The sequence below is a fragment of the Embiotoca jacksoni genome, unplaced genomic scaffold (assembly GCF_022577435.1).
Source record: "Embiotoca jacksoni isolate LCO1_2020_lvr unplaced genomic scaffold, fEmbJac1.0.p SCAF_8, whole genome shotgun sequence".
Lineage (NCBI taxonomy): Eukaryota > Metazoa > Chordata > Actinopteri > Embiotocidae > Embiotoca > Embiotoca jacksoni.
In genome coordinates, this window is record NW_027185436.1 from 14,135,870 (window position 1) to 14,163,355 (window position 27,486).

The following is a 27,486-nucleotide window of genomic DNA, read 5'->3' on the forward strand; positions in this document are numbered from 1 at the left end:
TTTTACGTAACGTAGCGACGCACTGCGCCGCGGAACGTCCTGTTGCTGATTGGCTGAGATCACGCACGAGTTGAAAGTTGAAACTTCAGTCGAGGCTGTCAATCGGGAAAAGCGGCAGCGCTTTCAGTTGCGTACAAAATTTGCTTCGCTTGGATTCTGCAGTATTTAGTCAAGACGACACCGTAAGTTTTCTGTAGAAAAAAAAAATGATATCTGGTGTTATGCCCACACGGCAAATTCATTCTGACCGAGAAAACCACCGTAAAACTGAAGGAGTGCGAGTCTGTTGCACGTGGAAGCGCCCTGCCATTGCATTGTTTACACGGATACTATTACTGCGCTTTGCTCTGCCACGGTGCAAGGACAAGCTTAGTTATAATCCTGTTCAAAAGAACTTCCAGAACACATTTTCTTAATATTAGATTAGTGTATGAGGCTGTGCAAAATATTTAAATCTAATGCATTAAGAGGAAGTGAGAGAAGTGAACATGAATATTTCAAAACATTTAGTACCCCGAAACTAATAGTCGTGCATCAGGAACGTATTATGCCATTTATAAATATGTGAAGAGATTTCATGGTTACAGCTTCTAAGATGATATTACTTTCTTGAATTTGTCACTGCATTTCAATTGAGATGAGACGGATATTTCATCATCACTTTGGTCACAGCAACTTTAAATGGATATTTGACTGTATTTACTTTTACATTTTGTAGACTTCTCAAGTAATCAGTCACAAAAATAAATTTCAGTATTAGTTATAGAAAGCTTTTGATTGATAGCTTAGACAATCCTATTGTCTGTTAGTGATGTAAGAACACATTTTTTGTGGTCCACTGTCTGTCAACATTTTCACAATGAAGTCTCCTCCCTCCAACCAGCCACGAAAGCATCTTGATTGCATTTAAACCATGTTTCATGAATCCCTCTCGACCCTTCCTTCCCAGGCACTCCTTTAGAGCCCTTCATGTAAAGGAGAAATCTGTCAGATCGTAAACCACACATAAATAATGTTTTGCATATTTTACTGCAAGAGTCCAAATGAAAACTTGCTGTAAAAATTAACCAAGTCTTCCTTCACTTAGAGAAGCTGGTTTCTAAGAATCACAGTCAGACAAATAACAGGCTCACGTTCCTCTTAACATGATTCACTTTTATAGTCTACAATGCATTGACCAATTTTGGCCACAATACAATACATGCATGCCTGATTAGTGCAGTTAAATCAAGGCTTGCTCCAGCCTCAGTATGTCCACTTTTTTCTCTTTGAAAGACAACATGAGGATAAACTTTGTTTAACATTCATAGTTTGATCCAAAGAGTCAACTTGTTTCAAATTTGTGTAGATGTTTGTAGTTTTGATCGTTGGGAAGGTGATACTGCAACAATGGTCACATGGTTTCTATGTAGTTTTGACTCAAACAGAATATGACTTCTGTTGACTGCAGAGCATGATGAAAATGAAAGTTAGCTCCCAACACCACTAGCGTGTTGGATTGGGGTCTCTAATCTTCAATGAGAATTATGTGCGCGTGACTCAGGTTTTCAAAACACATTCCTACGTGAATATTGGAGGTGTGGAAATGATTCCAGGTTGGCTAAATGAATCATTTTAATGCAGAGCTGACGGTGTAATTTCTGTTTGGCTGTGGCTCGTTCCGTTTTGTTCTTTGGAAACGTCCTGTGGTGCAGTTACTATTCTAAAAATGTGCTGTTGATTGAGGTTATATTCATTCCTCGTGTGAGTTCAGTAAAAATGTAATTATAAAAATATATGACCCTATACTGCATTCATTCTCTGTGAACATGGACCCTATCAGGCTGGTTTACAGGACTGCTGCCAGCAGCGGTGTGTTAATTATTCATCTTATATTCTCCCTTCATTTTGGACTCAGTGTTTTAAGTGGCATCAAAAGTAGCAGTAGAATGAAGATTTTTCCAGATTATGTATGTCAAGTATGTTCACTTTAAAAAGAGACATATGCATTGCAGTAGTTTATGCTGCGTTGACCACATAGTCTACTAAAGAGATACATATTCAGATATTTAGTATTACACTAAAAGTAACGTGATATGCTTTCAAAAAACTAAATTTAAATCCATTTTTGGTGTGATACTTCCTTTATCTTTAAAACAGCGCCAGTTCTTCATTGTACACGTGCACACACCTTTTCAAAGTACTTTGCTGGAAGGTTATCCAGCATTGTGGAGAACTGGTCTCAGTTCTTCTTGTATTCAGGGTGTCTGAGCTTCTTCTTTCTCTTCATGTAATCCCAGAATGATTCCTTGATGTGGTACTCAAGGTTGCAGTACTCCTTGTTCTTCTTGTCACTGAAGATGCAGCGCTTTATGAATCCAAACTTCTAAAGTGCCTTATACTTTTGAACTGTACTGTTGGTCCAAAAATTATTGTCACCAATGTCAAATTTATTTTGCTACCCTGTGGTGACTCGTAATCTTTCAATCTATAAGAGAAACACAAGTGAGTTCAGTTTCTGTATGTAAGCGAAGGCACATCATGTTGTACAGCCTGTCATACTTGACCCTGACCCATCACCACTACATCACACTCTGCTCTGCAAACAGCAATAATATAAGTGCAGTCTATGGTTCAATAATGACCGTTTATTAAACCTGCAGTCCAGCTGCATCAGTCAGATTATGGTGACACTAAACTAATTCTGCCTCTGACATGTATGTCAGTATGTGTACACCACTTCAGACAGATCTTTGGACATGTAATACATACTTTTTTATATTTCCTGTTACGGTTTCTATGGCTAAAGATGTCCAATACCTGGAAAGAATAATGAATAACAGACTATGTCCCCACCTGCTGCTGTTTAGGGCAGCTCTGCTTTAATCACTGGTCATAATAACAGTGAACTTGCTGCCAAAGAGTTTTTCTTTTCATCCTGAAACTATTGTATTGGGGAAAACCATGAGAGGGGAAAGTCTAGTGAAAGGACAGTGAGAGGACTTAATTGGCAGGGCCCATTACACAGGCAGTTAACTACCTTTGCTATTTTTACTCTATATGAACGCCTCATTTAAGACACAAAATGCATAATTAGAGAGTGTCTTTGTGACTCATTTGTCCAGTACTTTCTCTATACAGAACTGTTTTGCAGTTTGAATATGACACAATGCAGAAGAAATAACAATAAAAAGGTTGAGCAAAAAAATTGCAGGAGAAGTAAGAAAAGAGGACAAAGGCTGTGTCACATCTGGGAGCTTTGGTTGATGATTTAAGCGTTTGTATTTGGTGGTCAAGCGACTGAACAGATGCCAACAGTAGGACTTCCGGATTAGCTTTGATGGTTTTGCGCAGCTCTCCATTCCTGACAGACAGTGCTGTTTATTTAATTGAAGTGTCCTTCTGTCATTACCACGGGGTCATCGTTCCTGGACAACAGATGTTACAGTAACTAATGAGTAGCTGGGTTTACTTTATGAGGTTGAAATTGATGCCTTCAGCTCCCTCATCTTGTTCGCCCCCTTCGTCCAGCCACACCCCTTCTTGAAGCACAAAGGGTCAAAGTTAATCTGTTGCAACGGTTCTTTGTGCATGTGGTATGTGTGTGTGTGTGTGTGTGTGTGTGTATTTCTCTGTCAGATCTCTGCTGTACGTCTCATTTTGAATAACCTTGACCAGCTGCTCTGTCAGTGTATATGACGGGGGTGTCACAGAAAGAATACAAAAACGAAAAAACATGCTGTCACATCATAATTTACAGCACAGTGTCCAAAAGCGCTCATTTTAATTTTATTTTTAAACATGTCCAGCTTGGCTAACTGCCAATTTAGCTGTACTTTTCCCTCCATCTCCACACACTTTGCCCTGTATTTAAGTAGGGAAGCTGTTCAACTCACCTCTCACTTCACGTGGAAGCAGTAATCACATGTTCTGGCCTGGACATCCATAATCAAGTAAAAGTTTCTCAAGCAATTTCAGAAGAAAGACGATGCACAAATGATCAACGAAAAGAACTTTTTCTGAGCAATGCCATGGATCATGGATGCAATTCTTATGTCAACTATTTTTATAATTCATCTATTGAACATAGGCTGTCTCTGGCACTACACTGGAATATAACTGTAGCAGTGAATCAGTCACCGAGGAGATTAACCAGAGGGCAAGGTGGCTTTACCAAACATTGTTGCTCAGAATCCTCATTAAGCGGTGTACGATTGGAAAATAATGATTTAATTTCACAGCATAAAGTAACTCTAAGTGAATGGATTCCAAAGATTTTGCTTTAGCTGTTGTGGTCTGGCATAGGTATGGATAAATTAGCCATTCATATTTATTCTCCTAAACTATTCATCAATTTCTTAATAACTGAGATTAGAAATAATCTATGCAGTATGAGAATGATGGTTAATTTCTTTCTACAATGTAGCATGCATTTTAATGGTTATTACAACGTTTTCTGAGTTTAAAGAGCTGAATAAAGCTTCGTCCGTTCTAAAGAGGATATCTCCAGACTTAAATCTTGTTCAAACTCATGAGATGTAGTTTGGCTGTGTGAGGCCGAGATATTAAAGATTTATTTTACAAAAATTATGTATGGCATATATTTGGATAAATATGCACACTGAATAAAATCAGACAACAAGGCCTTTCCAGTAATATTCCTCTATTTATCTTTAACAGCATGTAATTACCTTGGTGGTGGTAGGAATCCCGCACTCCCACACAAAAACCTGCCAAAACCTGTTAATCTCTGTGTGGTCCCTCTGACTCAGTGAGACCCTCATTGAAGACACACACAGGAACTTTTATTACCAAATCCAAGAAGTGAAACAATGAAACACATTGAATCAACTGGACGATTAACACAACCTTGAATCATCCAAATGGATTGATTAGGGCAGCCTTCGAAGGAGGTCCGAGGACCAAATACTAACAGCAGGCTTAAAAACATATCCTAAAGACAGTGCAGGGAGCTTGTTGGTGGAAAAAGTTACCATAATGGCATCTTGTTAAGAGTTTCTGAATAACTGTCTTTGATTTTCCGCAGGTTTAGAGACATGAGTGGTACACTTCGCCAGATTACTCTAAGTACTGATCCAGGAACCCCCTACTTCCTGCGAGTGGACTGGACCATAGACCTGGGCGCTGGGTTCACATTAGCTCTCACTGATGGCAGCTCAGCGTGGATTGGAGAAGGTAAAGATTTCAGCTGTGGAAACAGAACTCAAATTATTCAAATCACAACAGCCTCATTAAGTTGTAATTGACTCACAGTTTAAAGTTTATGTTTACTGCAGACTTGCATCTTTTGACCGTTGGCTAGACCGAGTTATCACCCGGTATACCCTTCACCAGGCTGTCCAAACTGTGTAGGCACCTGGCTGACCCTCATCTCATAATGTTGTAATTGTAGGTCCTTTAACCAGTGGGACAGCAGTGACCTTGTTTCACCATCCCCCTTCACTCCTATGCTGCAGCTTACAGGTGTATAAAGAAGATTAAATTCTACAAGGCTAGTCTTTGTATATGCCCCATCAGTGCTGTGTGTGTGTGTGTGTGTGTGTGTGTGTGTGTGTGTGTGTGTGTGTGTCTCTATGGCTACATATGTACATGAATACATATTCTCTGGAAGGACACCTGGAACATAACTGCTCCCTAGTTTTCCATTGCTGTCCATCTGCACAGTTGACAGGTGGAGATGGGGTTGTGACAGCTATGTGCAGGCTTCTGGGTCGTCAGTGCTTCTGTGTTTGATGTGTTAATTGGGACCTTCAAACCCGTGTGAGCAGCTGTGGAACAGCTGATGACATTCCCCTTGGTTTCTCCGCATGCTTCCTTTTAAATCCGCTTTCACATGCATTCATGTGTTACTACATAATTCATGTTTATAGTGGTCTTCTGCAATCTGCTACCATCTCTTTGCTCTCTGTCCAGTTTCTCTCTCAACTGTTGAGCTTTGAAATTATGCAAAAATGCCTTTAAACCAACATCAGTTGTTTGATCAAGGCCCTTGTTTTGTCAGTTTCAGAAGATGAGGTGTCAAGAGAAGCCAACGACATGGGAGTCACAAAGGAGAGATATGTAGAGGATCTTCTTCAAGCACTAACAAAAAGTGGAGGAGAAAGGCGAGGTGACAAAGAGGTGTATTCTTTTCATCTCAGTCCAGATCACTGTCGCCTCTCATATCAGAAGATCGGCACCAACATTTCGGTGAGCAAAAGCTTTGTTTCGATTTTTTTTCTCATACCGATAATTAACAGTATCAAACCTTTTACTCTTACCAGTATTTACTAGCAATAGAATATGGACCAGCTGACAAAACCTAACCAGTCCGTCGAGGAAATCGCAAACTTGCAATCATAATTCAACCACACTCAAATTTATAGTCAGCAGAACTCTTTAACCACTCATCATCATTGAAACAAAACACATGTTGCTTGGCTAGAAAAAAAATGGCAATACTGGAAGTCTCAGGGTTTATGGGAAAATGTGGTATGAGACGAGGCTACCAGTCGTCACACTTCCCTGCGTCAGTCATGAGTTGTAGCTTCATACACTGTCGTAGTTGTATGAGATTGTACTTTGTTTTTGTGAATGAAGATTGTTTACTTAATGAATTATGCATTCTATATTGTAGTCACACTCAGTTCTGTAAAGCTATGTCATTTTATGACTCAGAACTTTTTGTGTGATTTTTGAGCCCAGGGTTCTTTCGCTTTAGAAAATGAAAAATGATGAGTAAAACTATTTCTAGCTATTTCTAGGATATGTAGTATGCTTATTATCTAAGGTTACATGGAAGTGATTACATATGAATCATTGCGTTGTAGTTCCTTTTCTTGCAGTTCCCACACTTTTACCACAAAATCAAATAAAAAAATCACACAAAACTGCAAATTGCAAAAAGGCATCTGCACTGGTGTTGTTGTTTTTTTTAGCAGCTTTTATTACAAAAACTGTAAAATCAGTCAACTCTCCATCTTTGTATCAATCACTTTGACTGGCTATTAAACACTAAAGGAACAAGCCACAAATTGCAAAAAGGCCGCTGCAAAATCAAACATTGTTGAATGCAGTAATGACAACAAAACTCAGTGAAAACCTGAAGAACCTGATTAACAAACAGAAGCTGGAGTTCTGTTCTGTGTCAAAACAGAACTGCACTGAAGAAAAAAGCACATCCTTCTTCTTTGTTATAGTGAGACTCTCGCCAAAAATGCTTGTTTGCCTGACCAAATTAAACCTATAGCAGCTCAACTTTTTGTTGTAACAAATACAAAATGACAAGTTAGTGTTTTGGCCAATCAAATATGTGCAAGTGCATACTCCCAGTAGCTTATTTAGTAAATTAAGAAAACTGATTTCTCTACTATTAAAGATAAAATGAATGTGATAACTTTTCAGTGTTGTTCAAGTCCCGTGTCATGGTGTTGGACCACTGCACTGCTACGGCATTTTAAAGCCAGTGGATCTATTTCCCATGCTGACTGACAATGCACGCCCACTCATTCATTTCCATCCAGGTTTTAATGTAGTGGTTGTTTTTTTGGTCAACCACTAAAGAGTGACACACATTGACATATTGCCTGCATAAGAGTCAAAATTGATGCTGTTATGACTTCCCCTGATTGTAGATGGAACACATCGATATTGTGATTGTTAAACTTTCCTTTGCCGAGATATGGCATCAGGTTGGACTGAATCTTTAGCACTGAAACTTCTGGCATTGAGACTCTGCTGATGGGTGATATTTGCTGCAACTGGATTTGTGTGCTTTGCATCATTGGCACCATCTGTACTCATCCAGGGAAACGTCATACGCACAGTATAGTAATGAATCATCCAGCACGTATCAGCCTGAGGTGGGTAGTTAAAGAGGTGTAGTTAATGGTAAAGAATCTGTTTGAAGATCAGTGTTGGAAAGATGACATTTTTAATTATGCGGCTCTATCAGTACATCATCTTTGAATTCCACAGCATCATGCACATTTCTGTTGTCACTGCTCCCTGAGGATAAATGCATCTAAGAACACACAACAAAATAGACAGGAAGTTAATTTTTTTTTTTACGGGGGGCTGTTTAAAAGATAAGGGTTATTGTCTCCCCACATTACGGCAAAATTAGATAGCTTGGTTGCCTTCAGGCACAGATAGTAATCATTCAGTTTGTTACCAGTCTTTTAAGAGCAACAGTAAAAGGTAGTGGTTTGATGGCCACAGCTCCTAATAAAAAAAAAGTTTGTTGTCTGAAAGTTTGTTACATTCAAAGTTGGTGTGGGCTTGAATTAATCTAAAGACTCAGATTTTTGATAAATTTATACAACAGTCACCAGTAAATACTGAAAATGTTCAGATAGATTTTCTAATATACTGCTCTCAGGTGGTTCTGACACCGTTTTCAGTGAGTGACACATTTGATGAAGTACAGGTCATGATGCTTTCTGTGGATTTTGATATTATACTTCCAAACTGTGAGAGGGTGCTACGGCCTCCAGGGAGCAGGTCATTTTGGGTCGAGTGACTGCTGGCATAGGAGACCAGAGGAAGAAGGCCAGGAGGTTAGAAAGACTGTAGAGACCATAAAATCTTGATTTATGGACAGGGCCATCCCCATCTAACAATTTATACAACAGTTGATAGACCCTTTTTCTTTTCATTGTCTAACTCCCGCTGGCTTTCTGTCTCTCTACGAATGTTAGGCGAGTGTACAACTGTGCCTAAGTGTGCACATGTCCATGTCCAGGCATGTGCAGATATACTTTTGGCCATCTGGCTTCCACACTAGACAAAACTGTTACTTCTACTGTATGTGACAGTATCCCATAGTTCATTAATGTCATTTTAATATCAAGAATAGAAAAAAAAGGATATTTAAAATAAAACTATTGTTTCGTCGATGCGGACTCAAACACATACAGGTGTACAAGATTTGCCAAAATGCAGTTTAGTTTTTTATGCAAAATGAAATTAAGAATGATTGACAAGTGTTACTACTGGAGCTTTAGGACACCCTTGTGGATATAACAGCTGTAACTTCACTTAAGGCAATCGATTATTAATGTTTACATTAGTTTACAATTATTTTTTTGAAATTATTGTAACACATTGTGCTTTGTATCAAAAATGCTCCTGAACACGTCATTAAATCACTGAAACTTATCTGTCAACACGTACACAGCAGTCATTATTTCACAATGCCGTACCTACATTAAACATTTCCACTAACTTTGACAGGACATAAATGAACTCTCTTGCTTGTGTAGGTGGACGTTCTTTTGTTGGAAAAGTTGTTTCTAAAAGGAGCAACTGGACCACACAAAATGATTGACACTGTCCCAAATCTGTGCAGCTCTGTGTGTGCTATTTAAAAATGTAATCCACGTTGCTGCAGACAGTAATCATGTCTGTGTGCAGAATGTGTGTGGTAGACAACAATCTCAAAATCCACGTGGGAATATTTGCATTAAGTACAAACTACCACTCTCGTCTAACACCTGCTTCTCTTCTTTTTTCCCCTCTCCCTCGTTTGCCTTCTTTTTTAAACATGTCAGAGGTTTAAAAGTGGAACATATTTCCCTAGCCAGATAATTTGAGGGTGCAGAAATGGCCAAAAAATTCGTTGGGAATAGAAGAAAAGAGGGCAGACACAAAACAGGTGTTGAACTTAACCTGACATTAATATTTTATGAAAATGACCCCAGAAGTTGTAAATGATGAATGTAATTGAGTGTTTGTCGTTAAACTGCTACTAAGCAGGTGTTTAACATGAGCAAGTCAGACATTATCTCCTCCTTAATGTCTACTTAAGTACCAATCTGTCATTGGTGGAAGAAAAAAAATCCAGTACTTTCCAGAACAGAACCTTTATGTTCCTGCAAATTAAGGACTTTGCAGTGTTTATGACCCAAACATGAACTTTATATTTTTTCAGTTTAGTGTTGTTGTTTTGTTATATGGAGGCCTAATTATAAGTTGATTACATTTTTGTGCTCTGGTACTTAATTCTTTTGGATGGTCTCCTTATAACCTCTCTTTTGAAAGTGCAGATTTTTCAAACAACTAATGTCATTAAAAAGCCTCCACATGAAGGCATGTGGCGGTTTTTGGCACAAAAATACAAATGATGAAGAATTGAAAAGGAGAGAGTTTGTGTTATACTGTAGGTTCCTTGAAGGCTTTCAGCCATGCCAGTAGCATTGATATGATTAGCTGATAAAGATGTTAGTTGCCGGATGGAAAAACTCATTTCACATGTGAAATATCATTTTTGCAATTTAATAAAGCTTGGGCAGGCATTTGTTCTTTTTTGTTTTTTTCTTTGTGTCAATGGACAAAAATCCTTAATAACTCTTCAGCATATTGTTATTCATGGAGAACTCTAGACTTCAGCACCTTCTCTTGGCTCGGTATTCAGGCTTCAGAAAATCTTGGCAGTGATGGAGACTTTTGGTTAATCATTGGCCATTTAAGCGAGAGGGCGTTACTATTTGCTGTTCTGTCTCCAAAGGGCAACCCGCTGGTCCTCTGCTGACGGCAGATGTCGTGCTCCTCGGGAGAACTGCACCAGAGTCCTTGGGGAGAGCGACAGAGGGCTGAGGCACTGAGGCACTGGGAATACTTCTCCTTTGTAAAATTGAAAGGAAACCTGGATGAAATAATGTTTTATCATTTATCTCCAGTTTGCAGTTTTTCTTGTTCTTTGACAACATGTTTCTATGGTAAATTCCAGTATATGCACAATGAACTGGACATTCTCATTTAAAGCCAGGGAGGTTTGTCTTACATGGCTTGATGATGTTTGATCTGAGACACAAAAGTAAAGAGAGCTAATTTAAAAAAACAACAACTACAAACTACAAAAAAATCTGAGCCAACAAATAACCACATAGAAGTTGCTTAAAAGTGGCTAGACAGCTGTAGGAACGAAGTACGCCACCTGTTATTGTTACCCCCTCATCTTTAAAGTTTTTACTTTTGGCCCATTATACCAAATCCTTCCTCATTCTGTCGACTTTCAGATTGTTTTATATTCAGTTGTTCACACCCAGCTCCTATAAAACGATCATGCACTTGATTTACAAATATTGCTCTTTCTAAATAATGTTGACAAATTCAGGCTGTGAATGTACAAACACACTCACAAGTTTTCATATTGTGTAATTTCACTCATCAGAATTTGGGATGATTTAGTGAGATTAAGAGAATGTGGACTGTGCCAGTGAAATTTGTTGCTGGCGTCACGCTGCGCAGCTGGAGTCCCCAGTGAACTATAACACAACATCTGTTTCACAAACATAAAACATCGAACAATCAGTGTCACATTCATCCACTTAGACTTATCTTGAATCCTGTGGCTTCGATCACCACAACTGTCAAGACTAGTATATCAAATCCCTCTGCATCGAAGTTTGTCTGAAATTAGAGCAAGACTGTAAATGACGAATTTCAGAGAATTACAGGAAGCCTCCGAATAACTGATCAAACATTTGAGTGTCCATTGTGCTGCTTGCCACAGCAATACATTACTATATTTAATGTTGACAATGGCCATGTTTGGATAGACATTATCACTGATTTAGTAAGAAATGTGTACTAAATCCCTTGTTGAAAATTAACATTTTCAATTCCTTTAAATGGCTCAAATGCTTTTATTGTGGTTTCAAAAAACAAACCAAAAAAATCAGCAATCTTCCAAACACAAAAATGAGAACAAATTGGTTACATGTTTAACTTTTGCAATTCTATTGAAGTTTTAACTATTAGTGGTTGGGCAATTGTAGCACAGCTGGAAGCCAGATTTGTATACTAAGCACACTGAAGAGTCTGATCCACCAATGTAGCTCTCCTGTTGTCACCACCAAGCACGTTCCACCTCACTGTTGTTTTTCAGTTGAAGTTCATCTTTATTTACATTAACATGAGTAAATCTTAATAATGTATTCCTGCCTTGCTACAAACATCTCTGATGCCGGTCTTCTTGGGCGATAGCAGTGAAAATTTAGTGCTTTACCCCACTATCTGCTCTGGAGTTAGTTCAGTGCCTTAGCGTGCTTGCTGCCTATGTGAAAGTTTGTGTTATCAGGGATAGACTGACTGCCGTCGCCCCTCACATCCTGCTCTGTATCTGGACTCACGCCTCTGCATAGCGGATGAGGGGACTGATGGGACAAACTGATCTCTACTGTGATGCCCACGCTTCCCATATGAGCACCCGTGCCCACCCTTGAACAGTTTCTTTGTCATCAAGCACACTGTGCTCACCCACTCACTTCCCTGTTCCCTTAGACACAACAGTTGTTTTGAGACTGAAACTGGAAAAAAGTAACATGGTCACTATATTCAGCTTAAAAGTTGAACTCATGGAAGGACTTTATGTTAGTAAATAACCAAAATCAATATGACTTGCATTTCTTTTTTTCATTCTTTAAATTACAACAATTTCAGTTGTATTATTGATGTCTTGATTAAAAGGGAATATTATCCTCTGATTTTTGGGTCTAAATGATGGTTTAGGTCTCCAGTAGTGCGTTGGATGCTGTGATAAGGAAAACTTTGTGTCCTCTGTGCCCACAGAGTATTGTGGTATAATTTTGACTTGGACTGTGTTGTTTTGGCTTGGTCCTCCCCACCTACGTTAACATTTGACCTTATGGTCTGACTCGCTGTCTGGAGACACACACACTGACAGTTAGACCACACACACTGGACCCTGTTATAATTTTGTACAAATGTATCCCAGGAAGAAGATTTTACATCAATGTATTCAGCTAAATGTGTGTGTAGAGGGTTTCATGTACAGGAGATTTTTCAAGGTTTCCAGGGACATGAACTGTACCTCAGAGATAACGGATCATCTTATTTTAGTGGTCTTATCATTGTTTGTCTTTCCATAGTCTTAACAGAAATGGTCTCTTGATCATCAGAAACTTGCCCAGCCTGTGTCATAAATTGGAGGCTAAGATAATTACTCTGAACAGTTTCCTTCATTTATTGCTGTTTTCGTTGAATACCACAATAGACAAAGGTGGCAGTGGGTTGTGCACCACAGACAAATAGTCTGACCTCCCACACCCTGGCAGAGGTTGGAAACCGCCTGCAATCTGACCTTTAACTTTATCTTTGTCAGGAGGGAAGCTGAAATTCAAGAAAATAAATAATCCTTTAAACCTTTTTTGCCTTCAATAATTAACTTTAAACATTTAAAAAAAGGATTCCTTACTGTCACTGCTATATAGATGTTAGCATGCCTATGCATACATTTCCAAATTTATACCCATTTTAGTATGATATTTCCTCTTTGCATGCAGCAAAGGTCAAGTTTGGGTAATGTGTTTGCTACAATAAGATTCCTCAGAAAACCTGAATGTAAAGATAAACACAACCTTCAGTATTTAATAAAAAAGCAGCAGAAACAGCAGTGTTGTTCAATTTCCAGTGATAATCCAGAAAACAAAGGTTGTGCCTCCAGAAGTTTAGATGTCTCTATTTTAAACTAGTGATGCCATGTTAACATGCTGGTTAGGTAGATTTATGGCCCTAAACAGTGTCAGTGGGTAAAACTTCAAGTCAAAGTTTCTCAGTCATTATTATGGATTTGGGCTTGCAGAGTAAACATAGGACAGCATTCTTTAACATTTGGAAATATTACTGTACTCAGCATGTCAGAGAGTTCAAAGCTTTCCCATTATGCATTCTCACATGGCTGATTTATTGCCAAATGACTTGACAGACAGCAAGAAGTCAGAGGGGCCAGAGTTTGAAAAGAAGGTGGGAGGGAAGTTTAAGGAAAGATGAAAGGTTTCACAATCATCACTCTTCCTGAATTGTAAAGATCTGCATGTGTTCATAGAGATGGCGATAAGTAGCTTACTGCACTGTACAATTTAGTATATAATGGAAGAGAACATGACAACTTACACTAGAAATTTGAAAAAAACATTACCCACCTTTAATGGATATTAATAATGGACCATCTTTCACAATCACTGTCTCACAGCTGTTTCAACTTGTTGATGACTAACTGTCACAATGATTCTCTGTAAAGAAGAGCCTGTACTGGATCAATGTGACAACCTGGTGAGGCACTCTTTTATGAGTTGTTGGGAACTCCATCCTGCCTAGATCCCGGGTGGTCTCCACTGTGTCCTCATCCCATTAAGCTGGCTTTTGTCAAATCACAGATTCCGTTCAGTCTGAGCACCAGCAATGGGCAGATGTTCTAGAAAACTTGTGCAAGTAGATTTTTGCAGAATTATTTCTTAATCTGTATCAAGTATATTGTCATATAATACTGAATGCAGTTAATATCGTTGCACAATCTAGCTGCAGAAATGTATAAATTCTGTCAGCATAGATTTTCATAAGCTGTATTTTTTTTTATGACTGGCTCCGTGTTGTTGTCATTTGCTCTAAAAGTACATTAGTGCTTGATCCCTGTGCTAATCCCACATTTTTTTTTTGCTTATTTCAGAGGGTGATAACGTACTGATAGTTATTAGTGTTCAAGGCCCTAAAAGAAAAAAAACAACAAAACCACATGTAAACAATAAAGAGAGTCTCAGCTTTGTGAGACCGTGGTGTTTTGAGAGAGATGCTACCTTTAGCATGCTAATAAACTTACAGTTACTCTTACATGATATGATATTATGTTTAGCAATGGTTAATGCTAAAAGAAGCTACTATGTACAAAGTACAGTTATGGCTAATGGGAATAATATGCGTACCTTTTGCAGGTGCTTGGTCACTAATGATGAATTCAAATCCTGATGGTGGTGACAAATATAAAGCTATCAGGTATTAGGATTTTAGCGGTTGGCTAAATCAAAGGAACATGGCATTTAGTGGTGATTCAAAGTGTTATCCAAAGGCACAAAAAAATGCAAAAGGCCCTCTACAGTCAGTGTTTGGTTTATCCCTTCTGGGTTACTGTATACCCATAGCGGTGCAACATGGCGTGCTCCGTAAAGAGGGCCCTCTTTCTATGTAAATATGATGGGCTCATTCTAATTCTAATTCTTTGTTTCAGGTACACTATTAAAAAGGTAATTCTGGACATTATATTCAATTCCTGCCTTTATATCCCCTGAAATCCTATACACTGAATCTTTACTGCAAGTGTTAAAAATAAATTGGTGTAATAGAGCTAACATTGCTGCTTGTTTCATGATTAGGAGTATTTCTTGCACAAAACATTGCAAAAAAGGTGGTATTATGAGAGACTAAATGAGAGAAAAGGGGAGAAAAAAGAAGATTAAAGAATAAAAAGATGTCAAAGGCCAGAGGTGCTAAAGGTGCGAATCTGTGGGAGCAATGTGAAGCCAACGTCCATCCAGTGAAACATGTTCAGATTCACTAGCAGAGAGAAAAACAGCTGTGTGGCCTGCCAGGACAGAATCAGCCCAGAAAAAAGTATTTTATGAGAGCTTTTGAAGATGGCTGCTTTATTACACTGGGTCTATGACCTCAACGTGGCCCAGTGAAGATTTAGCACTTTATCACCTTCTGGTTTTTCAGTGCGTTATGAGCAGTACTTCAGGGTGTGACTGAAAGAATCTCCAAGGCATCAAGCAAAGATAGTGCTGCTATTTAACACATAGCCGGTCAAACAATATGTCTATGCCTCAGTCGATTCTATATTTAATTACAGCTGTTTGCTGCAATTCAAGGTTAGTTTATCTGATTTACAATTGGAGGTCTACAGAGGAATTTGGAAAATCTTACACATCAACTAAATGTCTGAAATTTCTGCATTATTCTCTAGCCAACTGCAATGTCTCGGCCCTGCTCTGCGACTTGGTGCCAATATGCAAACCAAATGAGGAATGTTTCATTACAGCTGAAGCCTGCCTGTGATCCCAAGGAATCACCGACTAGAATCAACCGAGGCAACTTTGTTCTCACTTGTGTACTTTACTGGTGACCAATGAATTCATCGTATTTCTCCCAGACAGAAAACACCTCATCATCTTAAAATTACAAAAGTCTCCCACTTCATAGAAAATGTTAGGTCATGTTGGTTGCACCTCTGTATTGCGGAACTTGTTGCAATGACAAAAAGGTGCAAAAGCTTACTCATTTTTTACTCTTAGCTGATTTTGGAGGCTATATGGATCAAACCTTTTCTACTTTCCTTTTACTATTTCTATTGTGATTTATGTTCCACATGTCTGGATTATGATGGCTGATGTGCTTTTCTGAGGAAACTTCTCCTATTTTTTTTCCGAGAGGACCCCCAGGTACTCCAGCGGCAGCTCAGAGATGTAGTCTTAAATCTGCCCCGTTGTCAGTTGGGCATGCTCAAAGGGAGGCACGCAGAGGTTATGCTTACCATGAGAAAATCTTAACCTGTCAATGCAGAGGAAGAACAGTTGAGTAATGAGCTCGTCCCACATTACTAAACTCCCCGACTGTTCATGAATAATGAGGCCGGCTAACCTGCAAAGACAACTGTGTTTCCTGCAATTTGTAACATAAAAGTCAATTTAAATTTGATCTTGCCCTCTCGTTTTCCTTATCTGTATTTCTTCTTTCCCTCATTGCTTCAGGTGCATTTGGGCTCTGTGGAGCTCCAGCCATCTCCAGACTCTCAAGAGCTGACCCGGGAGATGATTGGCCAGTCCCTAAAGCGCAACACAGATCTGGAGACAGAAAACTCCCGGTTGTTAGAAGAGAACCATAGACTCCAACAGGATCACCAGCAAATACTCAGAGAGTAAGGTTGAGGAGGAAAATACCCCAACAGATTCATATAATTTTCTTGAGATGGTCAGCAATGGCATTCATTCGTTGATTGTCTTGTTTGCATGCAAGCTCCCTTTGCATTTTAAGATGTGTTGTTTATATCCACAGCAGTTACCCAGTATGACATCATCACTGTCCCCCTTTGAGAGTATTATGGGTTCCACCCAGTGTTGCAAGTTGCAGAAAGTAACATCAAATGATTCACTTGTATGTCTTTCGTTTGTGGATGGCTGACCCTTGACTTCTATTCAAATAGCAATTTTTGTGTTATTCTTTATCTGATTGTTAATTTATTTGTCAATGAATAGAGGTTTGCCAGAGGGCCAGAAGCAATCTAGGCATCAACATCATTCTTTGAAAATTAGTCAGAACGCAGACAAACAAGAATCCTTCTCAGTTTTAAAACACGTGTTTTTATCTGTCTGTGTTTTTTCACCAGGCTGCAGCAGCGGGTTCAGGATAAGGAGACATTGGAGAAGGAGCTCTACTCTCGTTTTGTCATGGTGCTGAATGAGAAGAAGGCCAAAATCAGAGAGCTGCAGGATACTGTCCGTCAGCTCCATCAGACAGATGAACAGCAGAGAGTTAAAGAGGCAGCACGAAGGTCTGCAGACTGCTTTTGTATGGGCTGCTCTGATTCTGTGATTGTCTGGCATACTGTAACTGGCTAGCTTTGCTAATTTAAAGAAGGAGACATTTGAATGTTTTAATCTGTCATTTTTTTCTACACAAGGTTTCCCTATTTATGAATGTATGTGGTCATTACAGAAACTGGATGTGATGAGATGCTAGCTACAGCAATGATTTGTCCATTGCATTGGGGGATGAATGCAAAGTATTCATAACCCACAGTGTGTTTAACTAAATTACGATTCAATCCATATGGATTTGGATTATGAAGCAACTTTAAAAGCACATTTCTTTACTCAAGGTCAAGTTTAAAATGAAGCGAAAAACACAAGAAAAGCTAAAATTAAAAAAAATAGAGTAAATAGAGCTGCAACAGTTATAAATATGAGCTAATTTAACAATTATATTTCCGATCAATCAAGTCATTATTTGATCCATAAAACGATCAGAAAACTGAAAATGTCCGTCAGAACTTCTTTGAAGCCAAGGTGATGTCATCATGTGATCATTCAGTTTAATATAAGACAAGGACAAGCAGAAAATTCTGACATTTCAGAAGTGGAAACCATCTAACAAATGTAATTTCGTTTAAAAACTGACATAAATTGTTAATCAGTGATCAAGTCAGTTGAGTAGCACCTTAAGTCTTTTTATCTTGTGGGTACGTGTTGCACAAAAACAGGTTGTTCCTCCGAGGATATTAAATTAAAGGTTTTTTAGGACCTGAAGTGTTTCGGTCAAGTTATCATGCCATTTCATTTTTCATTGGCACAATTTTAAAGGGACACATATGCTATATGCTGTGTTATATATGCTTAGGATAAAGTTCACTTTAGTCCATGAAAAATACTTCAGCAGTTCAATGTTATGTTTTCACAGGCTTCGTCAATTACAGCACTGATAGCGTGTCACTAAGGGTTTTTTATTTTGTTTTAACTTGAAGCACTTATTTGTGTAGCAGTTCATTTAGATTTTTGTATTAATCATGGAATAAATCAACGTATTCTAGTTTTTACTTAAGCTGCACGCTTGTGAGATTTGTTTCCCAGCAGGTCAACGCAGTGCTGTCACACCTTTGGCTCAAAACACAGAGGCTGCCTCACTTGTTTGTTTTTACTGTGTTATACAGTATCTTTCATCATTATTGGCCACAGAGTATGGATGGAAGGTTTTAGTCATAAGTTCTGCTCGTCTGGCTTTGCCAATGTCCCTTGTGGTCAATAACACTCACTACTGAAAGATGATTACCTAAAGCTTTTGCCAGTACAGTACAACAAGATGCTGTGTTTTCTAAAGCCTATTCACGTGTTAAATTTTTCATTTTTCCATGTCTCCTAAACACAGATATTTGTACATGAAACACCATCTCCTCTAAAATGTGTGTAATTCTTTCAGCGATGCAACTCAGGATGAAGATGACAGTCAGGACAGAAGAAAGGAGACAGTTCAGAGCATCCATCCATCTCAGGAGTCAACGATCATCATCCCAGGTGTGTGTTAATGTGTGTACTTTTGTACTTTTTCTGTCAATGCTGAATGAATGAATAGCTATTACAAATGAATAATATAAACAACAAAAACATTGAAGTATTAATATTTGTCAGAATAGGATGCAGCCAAAGTAGTGATAACAAAAATCAAACTGAAATGTCTTATGCTCGGAATAAATGAACAAAGGATAATAAAGGGTACGTTCTGGGCTGGGAGCCAAACTTTGATTCTTCTATGACACTGAATATTTGGTTTTATGCTTGTATCAAATAATGCATTGTCATTTGGTGTCAAATTTCTGTATCTAAAGACTAAATCTCCTCATTGTCAGTGAGCAAATACAGCATTTCTGATAAATAAATTCTTCCTGGACAGCCTGCTCAGGTAAATAAACTCCCAGAGCTCAGGGAAATCTTATATTAAAAATCCTTATTTCACTCAAACTTATTCTTGACCACACACCTGTCTGAGTCCCCAGTTTCTGCAGCTCAAGAAACTGGGGACTCTAGGCTTCTCTGTGCGCCGCTGCCCAATTAGCATCTACTTGTCTACAAGTAAATTCTTAGTTTATACTGTAATGTGTAACATAATTTTCTTTTTGTTAAAATGAATTTTGTAAAAGTGGTATTGGAATAAATTATTCAGGAACAGGTATCGGCATTTTTGAACGATAACTTAAAACTCTAGACAGAGTTGGGGTCCTCAGAGTGCTTTCTCTCAATGTAACTCATTTTAGACTTTCTCATGGGGTATATTAATCAAAATTTACTGTGAAATGCCCCACCATGAAGACCATGTGCTCTAGTATCCACCTCCTTGTACAAGCACCATGTCTTGGTGGAACAGGGTGTGCAAGTATTGAACATGGCAAATTTTCTCCCATTCCCGGCACTCTTTCTTACGTCATAGGTCATGATGTGATTTGGTAATGATGGAGACTTAAAGAGAAACTCTGAAGTTTTAGCTTTAGCTGATTTTTACTGCCCAATAAACTTGACAGTTGAATGTAATTTAATATGTAAGCAGGGGGTTCGGATGTAAACTTGAAAGCACACATAAGAGGAGAATATACCCTCGGGTTGCTGAGTTCTGGGAAACATTTGTCAGTGAGTCGTAAACCCACAGAGCGAAGTCTGCTGTGATTGCTTCAACACGGCCCGCCATGAGGTGGTCTCCCCCTTTCTGCATCATGCAGAGTCAGTGTGACGTCACATGTGCTGAGTCATAGCCCCTGTACGACAGCACCGTAATCTGCTGGGATAACCCACTGATCGCTCTATCAATGGCCGCGTTTGTCTTCAGAGCCAAACTCAAACCACCCGGAGATAATTAACACAGTTGCAAAACACACTGATGTTGTAGTGACTTTCGCAGGTTGTGTTGTTTGGCTCTTATTTCACCCCCCCCCCCCCCCCCCCACACACACACACACACACTGACATACACACTCTCCTCTGTGCTCTCCCTCCCATCATGGCGTCAGTGAAGATGAATTGAGGTTGTAGATTACTCTGTATGGGCCTTGGCTCACACACTTGGAAGTTTGTAGCCCAAAAGGTTTTTACAATGCTGTCTTGTGTTTTCAGCTTGTCAGTGAAATCAGCGGGCACTTATCTTTATGCCTTGATGAATTTTCCCCCTTATTCTCTCTTTATTCTGATCTTTTTACCATCATGGGTGTGTTTCCAGAATTGTTGTAGTATTTATTCTCATTCAGCTGTCCAACAAATCAGTGTCTGGGCGTTTCTCTCTTGGCCAAAAGCACAGTGGTGGAAACACGCCATATATTCATGTCCGTGGCTGCAATATGGTAATAAATACCTAATGCATTGTTAATCCTTTGTGTTTACATTGTGCAGCATTGGTTTGGTAACCACAGCAACCATTCATAATTATCTATATGATAATCTGAAAACATGAAACATACAGTATGCGCCACCACAAACTTTTGTGTTTACACATTCAGTAAACACACAAGTAACTTAACAGCTCACAGACATTGCTGTGTTCGGTGTGTGTCACCGCCCATTTAGTTGCTACAAATCTAGACGCAGATTGGACGCACCACAGCAGACTGGTGTTTTATTTGCATTCGTTTAACTTAGAACTTTACGAACATAGTGGACTACCCATTTCTCCTTTGACATGCGTGGCCCCTGTTGACCTTTGAGCCTCAGGCTGTGTTTTCACGGTGAGCAGGACTGGGGGCTCTGTTTGACCTGTTCCCTCCAGATGTAGCATCTGATAGTGACAACATAGGAAGCATCACTCACAAAGGGTTGACTTGAAGATTAAAGGTACAGATAGGAAAGGAAAGGAGAGGAGAAAAGGCTGTCATTTAAGGGATGAGAGTGTCTCTGAGAAGGAGAGGAGTAATGGGAAATGACAGAAACCAATCTCTGATACCAGACTCCATTCATGCTTCTTTATTTTTAACTGAATAGAGTATCTGCAGTAGCATTAATTTGAGGTTTTATCTCTTAATCAGTTTAAGTATTTCTTTGTCCTCACTCATCTGCTCAATCTGTTGATCTTTGAATGTGAATCGGCTAGCAGCAGTGTCAAAGGGTAAACAGGTGTGTTTGTCTTCCTGTATATAAACGATTGTATCTGAGTGTGACCAGGCTTGTGTGGAATGCAGATCTCTATTACCGACAAAGGTCACAAGACTCAAGGTGTGGAGTTGTCTGGGGATAGCAAAGGTCATATGTCCTGAAATGGCCACAAATGTGCCAAAAATGACACTGATGGAAAATCAGTGCAAGTGGTGAAGATAAAGAATTTGGGCTTCTACAAGTGAAACCACCCAAAAAAATCTCCAGAATTTGGAACAAGACAAGACATCAGCATGTCGGCACTCAGAGGTATTTTTTGAGGCCGTCGAGGAACTTGCTGTCGGAGAATATTGAAAAACCTACAATTAGAATCTAATACCTTTGATTTACAGTAGATATGAATGATTTTCCAAATCAAGTGCCCTAGTTCAGGTCATTAGTGATATACAGTGGGTACGGAAAGTATTCAGACCCCTTTAAATTTTTCACTCTTGCAGCCATTTGCTAAAATCAAAAAAGTTCATTTTATTTCTCATTAATGTACACTCAGCACCCCATCTTGACAGAAAAAAACAGAAATGTAGAAATTTGTGCAAATTTATTAAAAAAGAAAAACTGAAATATCACATGGTCATAAGTATTCAGACCCTTTGCTGTGACACTCATATTTAACTCACATGCTGCCCATTTCTTCTGATCCTCCTTGAGATGGTTCTACTCCTTCATTGGAGTCCAGCTGTGTTTAATTAAACTGATTGGACTTGATTAGGAAAGGCACACACCTGTCTATATAAGACCTTACAGCTCACAGTGCATGTCAGAGCAAATGAGAATCATGAGGTCGAAGGAACTGTCCAAGGAGCTCAGAGACAGAATTGTGGCAAGGCACAGATCTGGCCAAGGTTACAAAATAATGTCTGCAGCACTCAAGGTTCCTAAGAGCACAGTGGCCTCCATAATCCTTAAATGGAAGAAGTTTGGGACGACCAGAACTCTTCCTAGACCTGGCCGTCCAGCCAAACTGAGCAATCGTGGGAGAAGAGCCTTGGTGAGAGAGGTAAAGAAGAACCCAAAGATCACTGTGGCTGAGCTCCAGAGATGCAGTAGGGAGATGGGAGAAAGTTCCACAAAGTCAACTATCACTGCAGCCCTCCACCAGTCGGGGCTTTATGGCAGAGTGGCCCGACGGAAGCCTCTCCTCAGTGCAAGACATATGAAAGCCCGCATAGAGTTTGCCAAAAAACACATGAAGGACTCCCAGACTATGAGAAATAAGATTCTCTGGTCTGATGAGACCAAGATTGAACTTTTTGGCGTTAATTCTAAGCGGTATGTGTGGAGAAAACCAGGCACTGCTCATCACCTGCCCAATACAATCCCAACAGTGAAACATGGTGGTGGCAGCATCATGCTATGGGGGTGTTTTTCAGCTGCAGGGACAGGACGACTGGTTGCAAGTGAAGGAAAGATGAATGCGGCCAAGTACAGAGATATCCTGGAAGAAAACCTCTTCCAGAGTGCTCTGGACCTCAAACTGGGCCGAAGGTTCACCTTCCAACAAGACAATGACCCTAAGCACACAGCTAAAATAACAAAGGAGTGGCTTCGGAAGAACTCTGTGACCATTCTTGACTGGCCCAGCCAGAGCCCTGACCTAAACCCAATTGAGCATCTCTGGAGAGACCTGAAAATGGCTGTCCACCAACGTTCACCATCCAACCTGACGGAACTGGAGAGGATCTGCAAGGAAGAATGGCAGAGGATCCCCAAATCCAGGTGTGAAAAGCTTGTTGCATCATTCCCAAGAAGACTCATGGCTGTACTAGCTCAAAAGGGTGCTTCTACTCAATACTGAGCAAAGGGTCTGAATACTTATGACCATGTGATATTTCAGTTTTTGTTTTTTAATAAATTTGCACAAATTTCTACATTTCTGTTTTTTTCTGTCAAGATGGGGTGCTGAGTGTACATTAATGAGAAATAAAATGAACTTTTTTGATTTTAGCAAATGGCTGCAATGAAACAAAGAGTGAAAAATGTAAAGGGGTCTGAATACTTTCCGTACCCACTGTACATGACATCACTAATTAAAATTTACTGGCAACCGCACAGTAAGGATGTAAAAAGATCCACAGTTGGTTTTCTGAACAGCCGTGTGTTTGCCTGTGCCTCTGCATGCGTATCTGAACCGTTTATATTGTGTGTACTGTAGGTCGTAATCTGGAGTGGCATGGCATCTCCATTGACCGAACTTTTTCTGATGATGAAGATGAACAACCGAGACGGATGCGTAGGTTGCCTCGCACCCCGAGCCCTGAATCTTCTGAACGGCAATAAAATTGCAGGTTAGTTTGATAACTAATGCTACTAATGTGTCACTAGTTTTCCTAACCACCACTTCCTCTAAGATTAATAACAAGTTCTTGAAGTCATTTATTGGAGCATTTCGTCACATATAGTGAAGGAGTTTGACTGGAAAATGAACAAGAAAATATGCTTTAAAGTACACACATAGTGTCATAATATTGCAGAACAACAACATTAGGGTCAACAGACTTACTGTGAGAATTTATGTTCACCAATCAAATGCCTTGCAGTCTTACAGGATCCCATGCTAACGCTACCTTAATACAACTAACCGCATTGCTCATACTCCCAAGATACTACCTAGTACAAAGCCTCAACGACAAGGTGAGAGTGTGCCATATCTCACACACATACAAATGCAGATTTTAAAGTAGCCCATATTAAGATAGTGTCAACGTGACCCACAGTCTCTCCATTTGTTTCTCAAGTTAAAGAATCAGCTGTGCCTTGTGACCCTCAAACAGGGTTTTAACAACAACACAAGAAAATATTTTCCAGCTTCAAGTTTTACGGCTCTCGGAAACATTTTCCTCGTTTCCCTCAAATTTCATTCCTTACTTTTTTTCTTTCCGAATTTCTGCAGTCCTACAAACTTCTGAAAGACCACTGCGGTAACTGCTCTACTGATTTTCTTTTATCCCCTCTTCCATCCGTGTTCCCTATTAAAGAAGCTTGAATCATTATTTTGTCATCGTCAATGGTGTTGAAGAAAAACCCACACATGTACACTTCCCATCATCCAACAGTGTCCACTGAGCCCTGAACATTTCTGGATAATTATTTAACATATTTTCTTTATCTTATCATTCTTTAGAAGAGACTTGCAGTAGTCCTTCTCCTGCCTCTGACCACAGCACTGGTCTTGATGCAGTGCTGGTCTACAGATGCTAAGGAATAGTTGCCATCTCCACCTAATAACTAGGAAGGGTTAAATGCAAGGGACGTATTTAAAAAAAAAAATTTTAAAAAAAAAAATTAAATTCTGAGCATAAATCAAAAACAGATTCTGGGTAGGGTATTTAACTTCTGTAAGTCAAATTTAGAATATGTTTCTGCTATTACCAGAGGTGTCTCCTGAACAACTGGCTCAACATACGATGTCGTGGAGTCTTTTCATATTCAACAGCTGCGTTGTTTTCTCATACTGACGCATTGCCATAAAACAAGCAGAGATGCTTGGACTGCTGCTGCTTAAGACTACAAAGGGGCTCTTACTTACACTGCCTCTTGTTTTTAGGTTACTGCTTAAAAAAAAAGTCTGAAAAACAACATGAATAAAATTTGCATTTTATTTGTCGTCCAAAAAAGCACAAATATATATATATTTGTTTTAACTTTTACATTCTCAGATTCATATATCAGCTTTCAGTTGTAATCACATTGTTAATCAATATCCTGTATGGTTCATCTAATAAGTTGATCACCTCTGCTGCATTTGTCGTAGTGGCAGTTTAATAAAAAAAAAAAACATCTAACAGCCTCATAACATCCATGCACAGCTTATATTTGGGTGTTGGCTGGCAAATAAATAACACAGAAAATTACCACAGAGTCTCGTGTTGCTCTGCTCAGCTGAGCAATATTAAAGCAATAGCTTTTGAGGTCCATTCATACACTTCTTCTCTCATTTACATCCTCACCTTTGCATCAAATTTAATTTGTTTTTTGTTCTTTCGCTCTCTCTCAACAAATAACATGAGCTTCTTTGGCAGAATACGTGGAAATTTATTCAGCCTAGGTTCATATCAATATTTTATACAGTATTTCCCAAAGTACTGCTCCTTATTGAGGGTTAAAATATTAAATTCAAATGTGATGTTTGTTTTATTTGCGCCGATCTCCTTTTTATTTTCTATTCCCTTCGCATCTTTTTTTCTCTTTCTACTTGCCTTGTCTCCACCCTCCTGTTTGAGGAATAGATCACATTCAGGTTTAATCATCAGAATGATTAAAGCCCTTTTTTAATGAAGAGGTTTTCTTGATCCCTATCTAGCTACGCAGCAACCTACATTTGGCCAGTCATGCCTCACCGTGAGACACAACCAAACAGTGACAACTAGGCAACAGTGTCCTGGAGGTGTCCCCAGATTTGATGCCAGATTTTGTCCCAGATTGTGAAAGCAAATTTCATAAAGCCGGGGCATGTTACATCTGGTTTGCTTTAACTGCGACAATTACCTGCCACAGCTCTCATGAGACTTGCTGCTTGCCTCTCGTATTTAATAAATCAAAACACAAGCCATTAATGACGCCATCTTTTCCCAAACTCTCCAGATTGCGTGCTCCATTCTGTGCTGCCGTAAAGACTTTGCCCAGATGCGTTAGCGGTCATGTGATAACAGGCACTGAACGCCCTCCAGTGCTTCCTCAGGAACCGATGATTCTGCTGCTAATGACTTGGAGACCATGGTTAGAGAATCTGGACCAGGAGTATGCAAGCAATTTCTCAAGAGCCTGACTTCGCCCTGAGCTTGAATTTTCTGCCAAGCCCGTCAGCCTCAGCTCTGTGTGAGACCAAAAAAAAGAGTAACAACTACTGAGGGACAACATGATACACCCAGAAAACAGGGTGTCACCACCACGGAGCCGAAGCTGCTTTGTTGCTGCTTATTCATCATGTCTTGCTGATGTTTTCCACCCTCTTTTCATTATGAAAATAAACTGTACACCATCTCTTTCATTTCCACTCTCTAAACAAGCATTTTGCGAAATATAATTTGACCTGCTCCCTTGTTTTCATCCACCCTATTATTCTGGAGATGTTCTGTGGCCCAAACTACCTGAGGGGTGTTTTTGAAAGGGTTAATAGGGTTATGTTGTCTCTCACTGTTCTTCCTTTAAATCTACTACCAGCTTTAGGTCCTGAGGTCATCGCAGTGTGTCTTCACACTGTCAGTAATGAACCTATGAAGACCTATTCAGGGCCTTTATTTGACTTCTGGACCTCCTCGCTGTCTTTTATCATTTTGATGATACCTTTATGTCTGCTGAAGACCACAGGTGGCCACAAGGATAATCCCACAACACGTTCTTGCTGGTTTAGTAATATCCACTGGAATGTCACACTCTCCTCTATACATCCCATCAATAAAGTATTTTACGAAGGCAAGTAAAGAAGATTGTCAAATGAAAATGTACAGATGAGTGCATGACAACATGCTATGGAGGATGAAATAAAGTGGGAAAAATGAGAGAGCATTTCAGTGATTTAATCTAAAATATTAGTTTAAATGGGTTTAATTTAGAATATTCAGAAACTTTGCTGTTAAATAAAAAAAAGCAGATTCTTGTCAATTAAATGAGTGCTAGAGGTCACTTAATGTTAAAATGTAACTGTGGGTCGTAATAATAGAAATTCTATGCACCAAAGCCCTATGGGGTCGTATTTTGGAGGAGGAGTATTTCCCAGAAGTGTTTCAAAAACACATGAAGAACTATTGTTATTGTTTTTCAAAATGTGCAAAGCTTATACTACAAAATGTTTCAAAAGACAAAGCATGTTCATCATTTGACTTGGCAATATTTTGGCCTTTTGTGCATTTTCTGAATCATATAACCTTATCTTTCAAACAAACTGTATGATTGTTCAAATTTTGTGAATTATGCATCGAGTAATCAGACAAATTAAATAAATTGTTGATTGATCTGAAAAATTTTTTTCCTGATTTTTATTCGGTGTGCTGGAAACATGACATGTAGAATTTTCTGTTAAAAAAAACATTAA

General features: G+C 39.2%; 1 protein-coding gene across 2 annotated transcripts; it reads left to right on the forward strand.

Annotated features, from left to right (window-relative positions):
• The first annotated feature begins 105 nt into the window (after window positions 1-105).
• Window positions 106-27,486, forward strand: LOC138191950 (DNA repair protein XRCC4-like). Of its 2 annotated transcripts, XM_069139057.1 has the most exons (9): window positions 108-182; window positions 5,027-5,175; window positions 6,002-6,189; window positions 16,524-16,690; window positions 17,159-17,323; window positions 18,745-18,839; window positions 23,608-23,740; window positions 24,346-24,373; window positions 26,037-27,486. In XM_069139057.1, exons 2-7 carry the CDS (start codon window positions 5,037-5,039, stop codon window positions 23,730-23,732), a joined length of 879 nt encoding a protein of 292 aa, XP_068995158.1. In that variant the 5' UTR covers window positions 108-182; window positions 5,027-5,036; the 3' UTR covers window positions 23,733-23,740; window positions 24,346-24,373; window positions 26,037-27,486. The 2 variants fall into 2 exon arrangements, with proteins under 2 accessions (XP_068995159.1, XP_068995158.1); XM_069139058.1 differs by lacking the exon at window positions 24,346-24,373 and having other exon boundaries at window positions 106-182.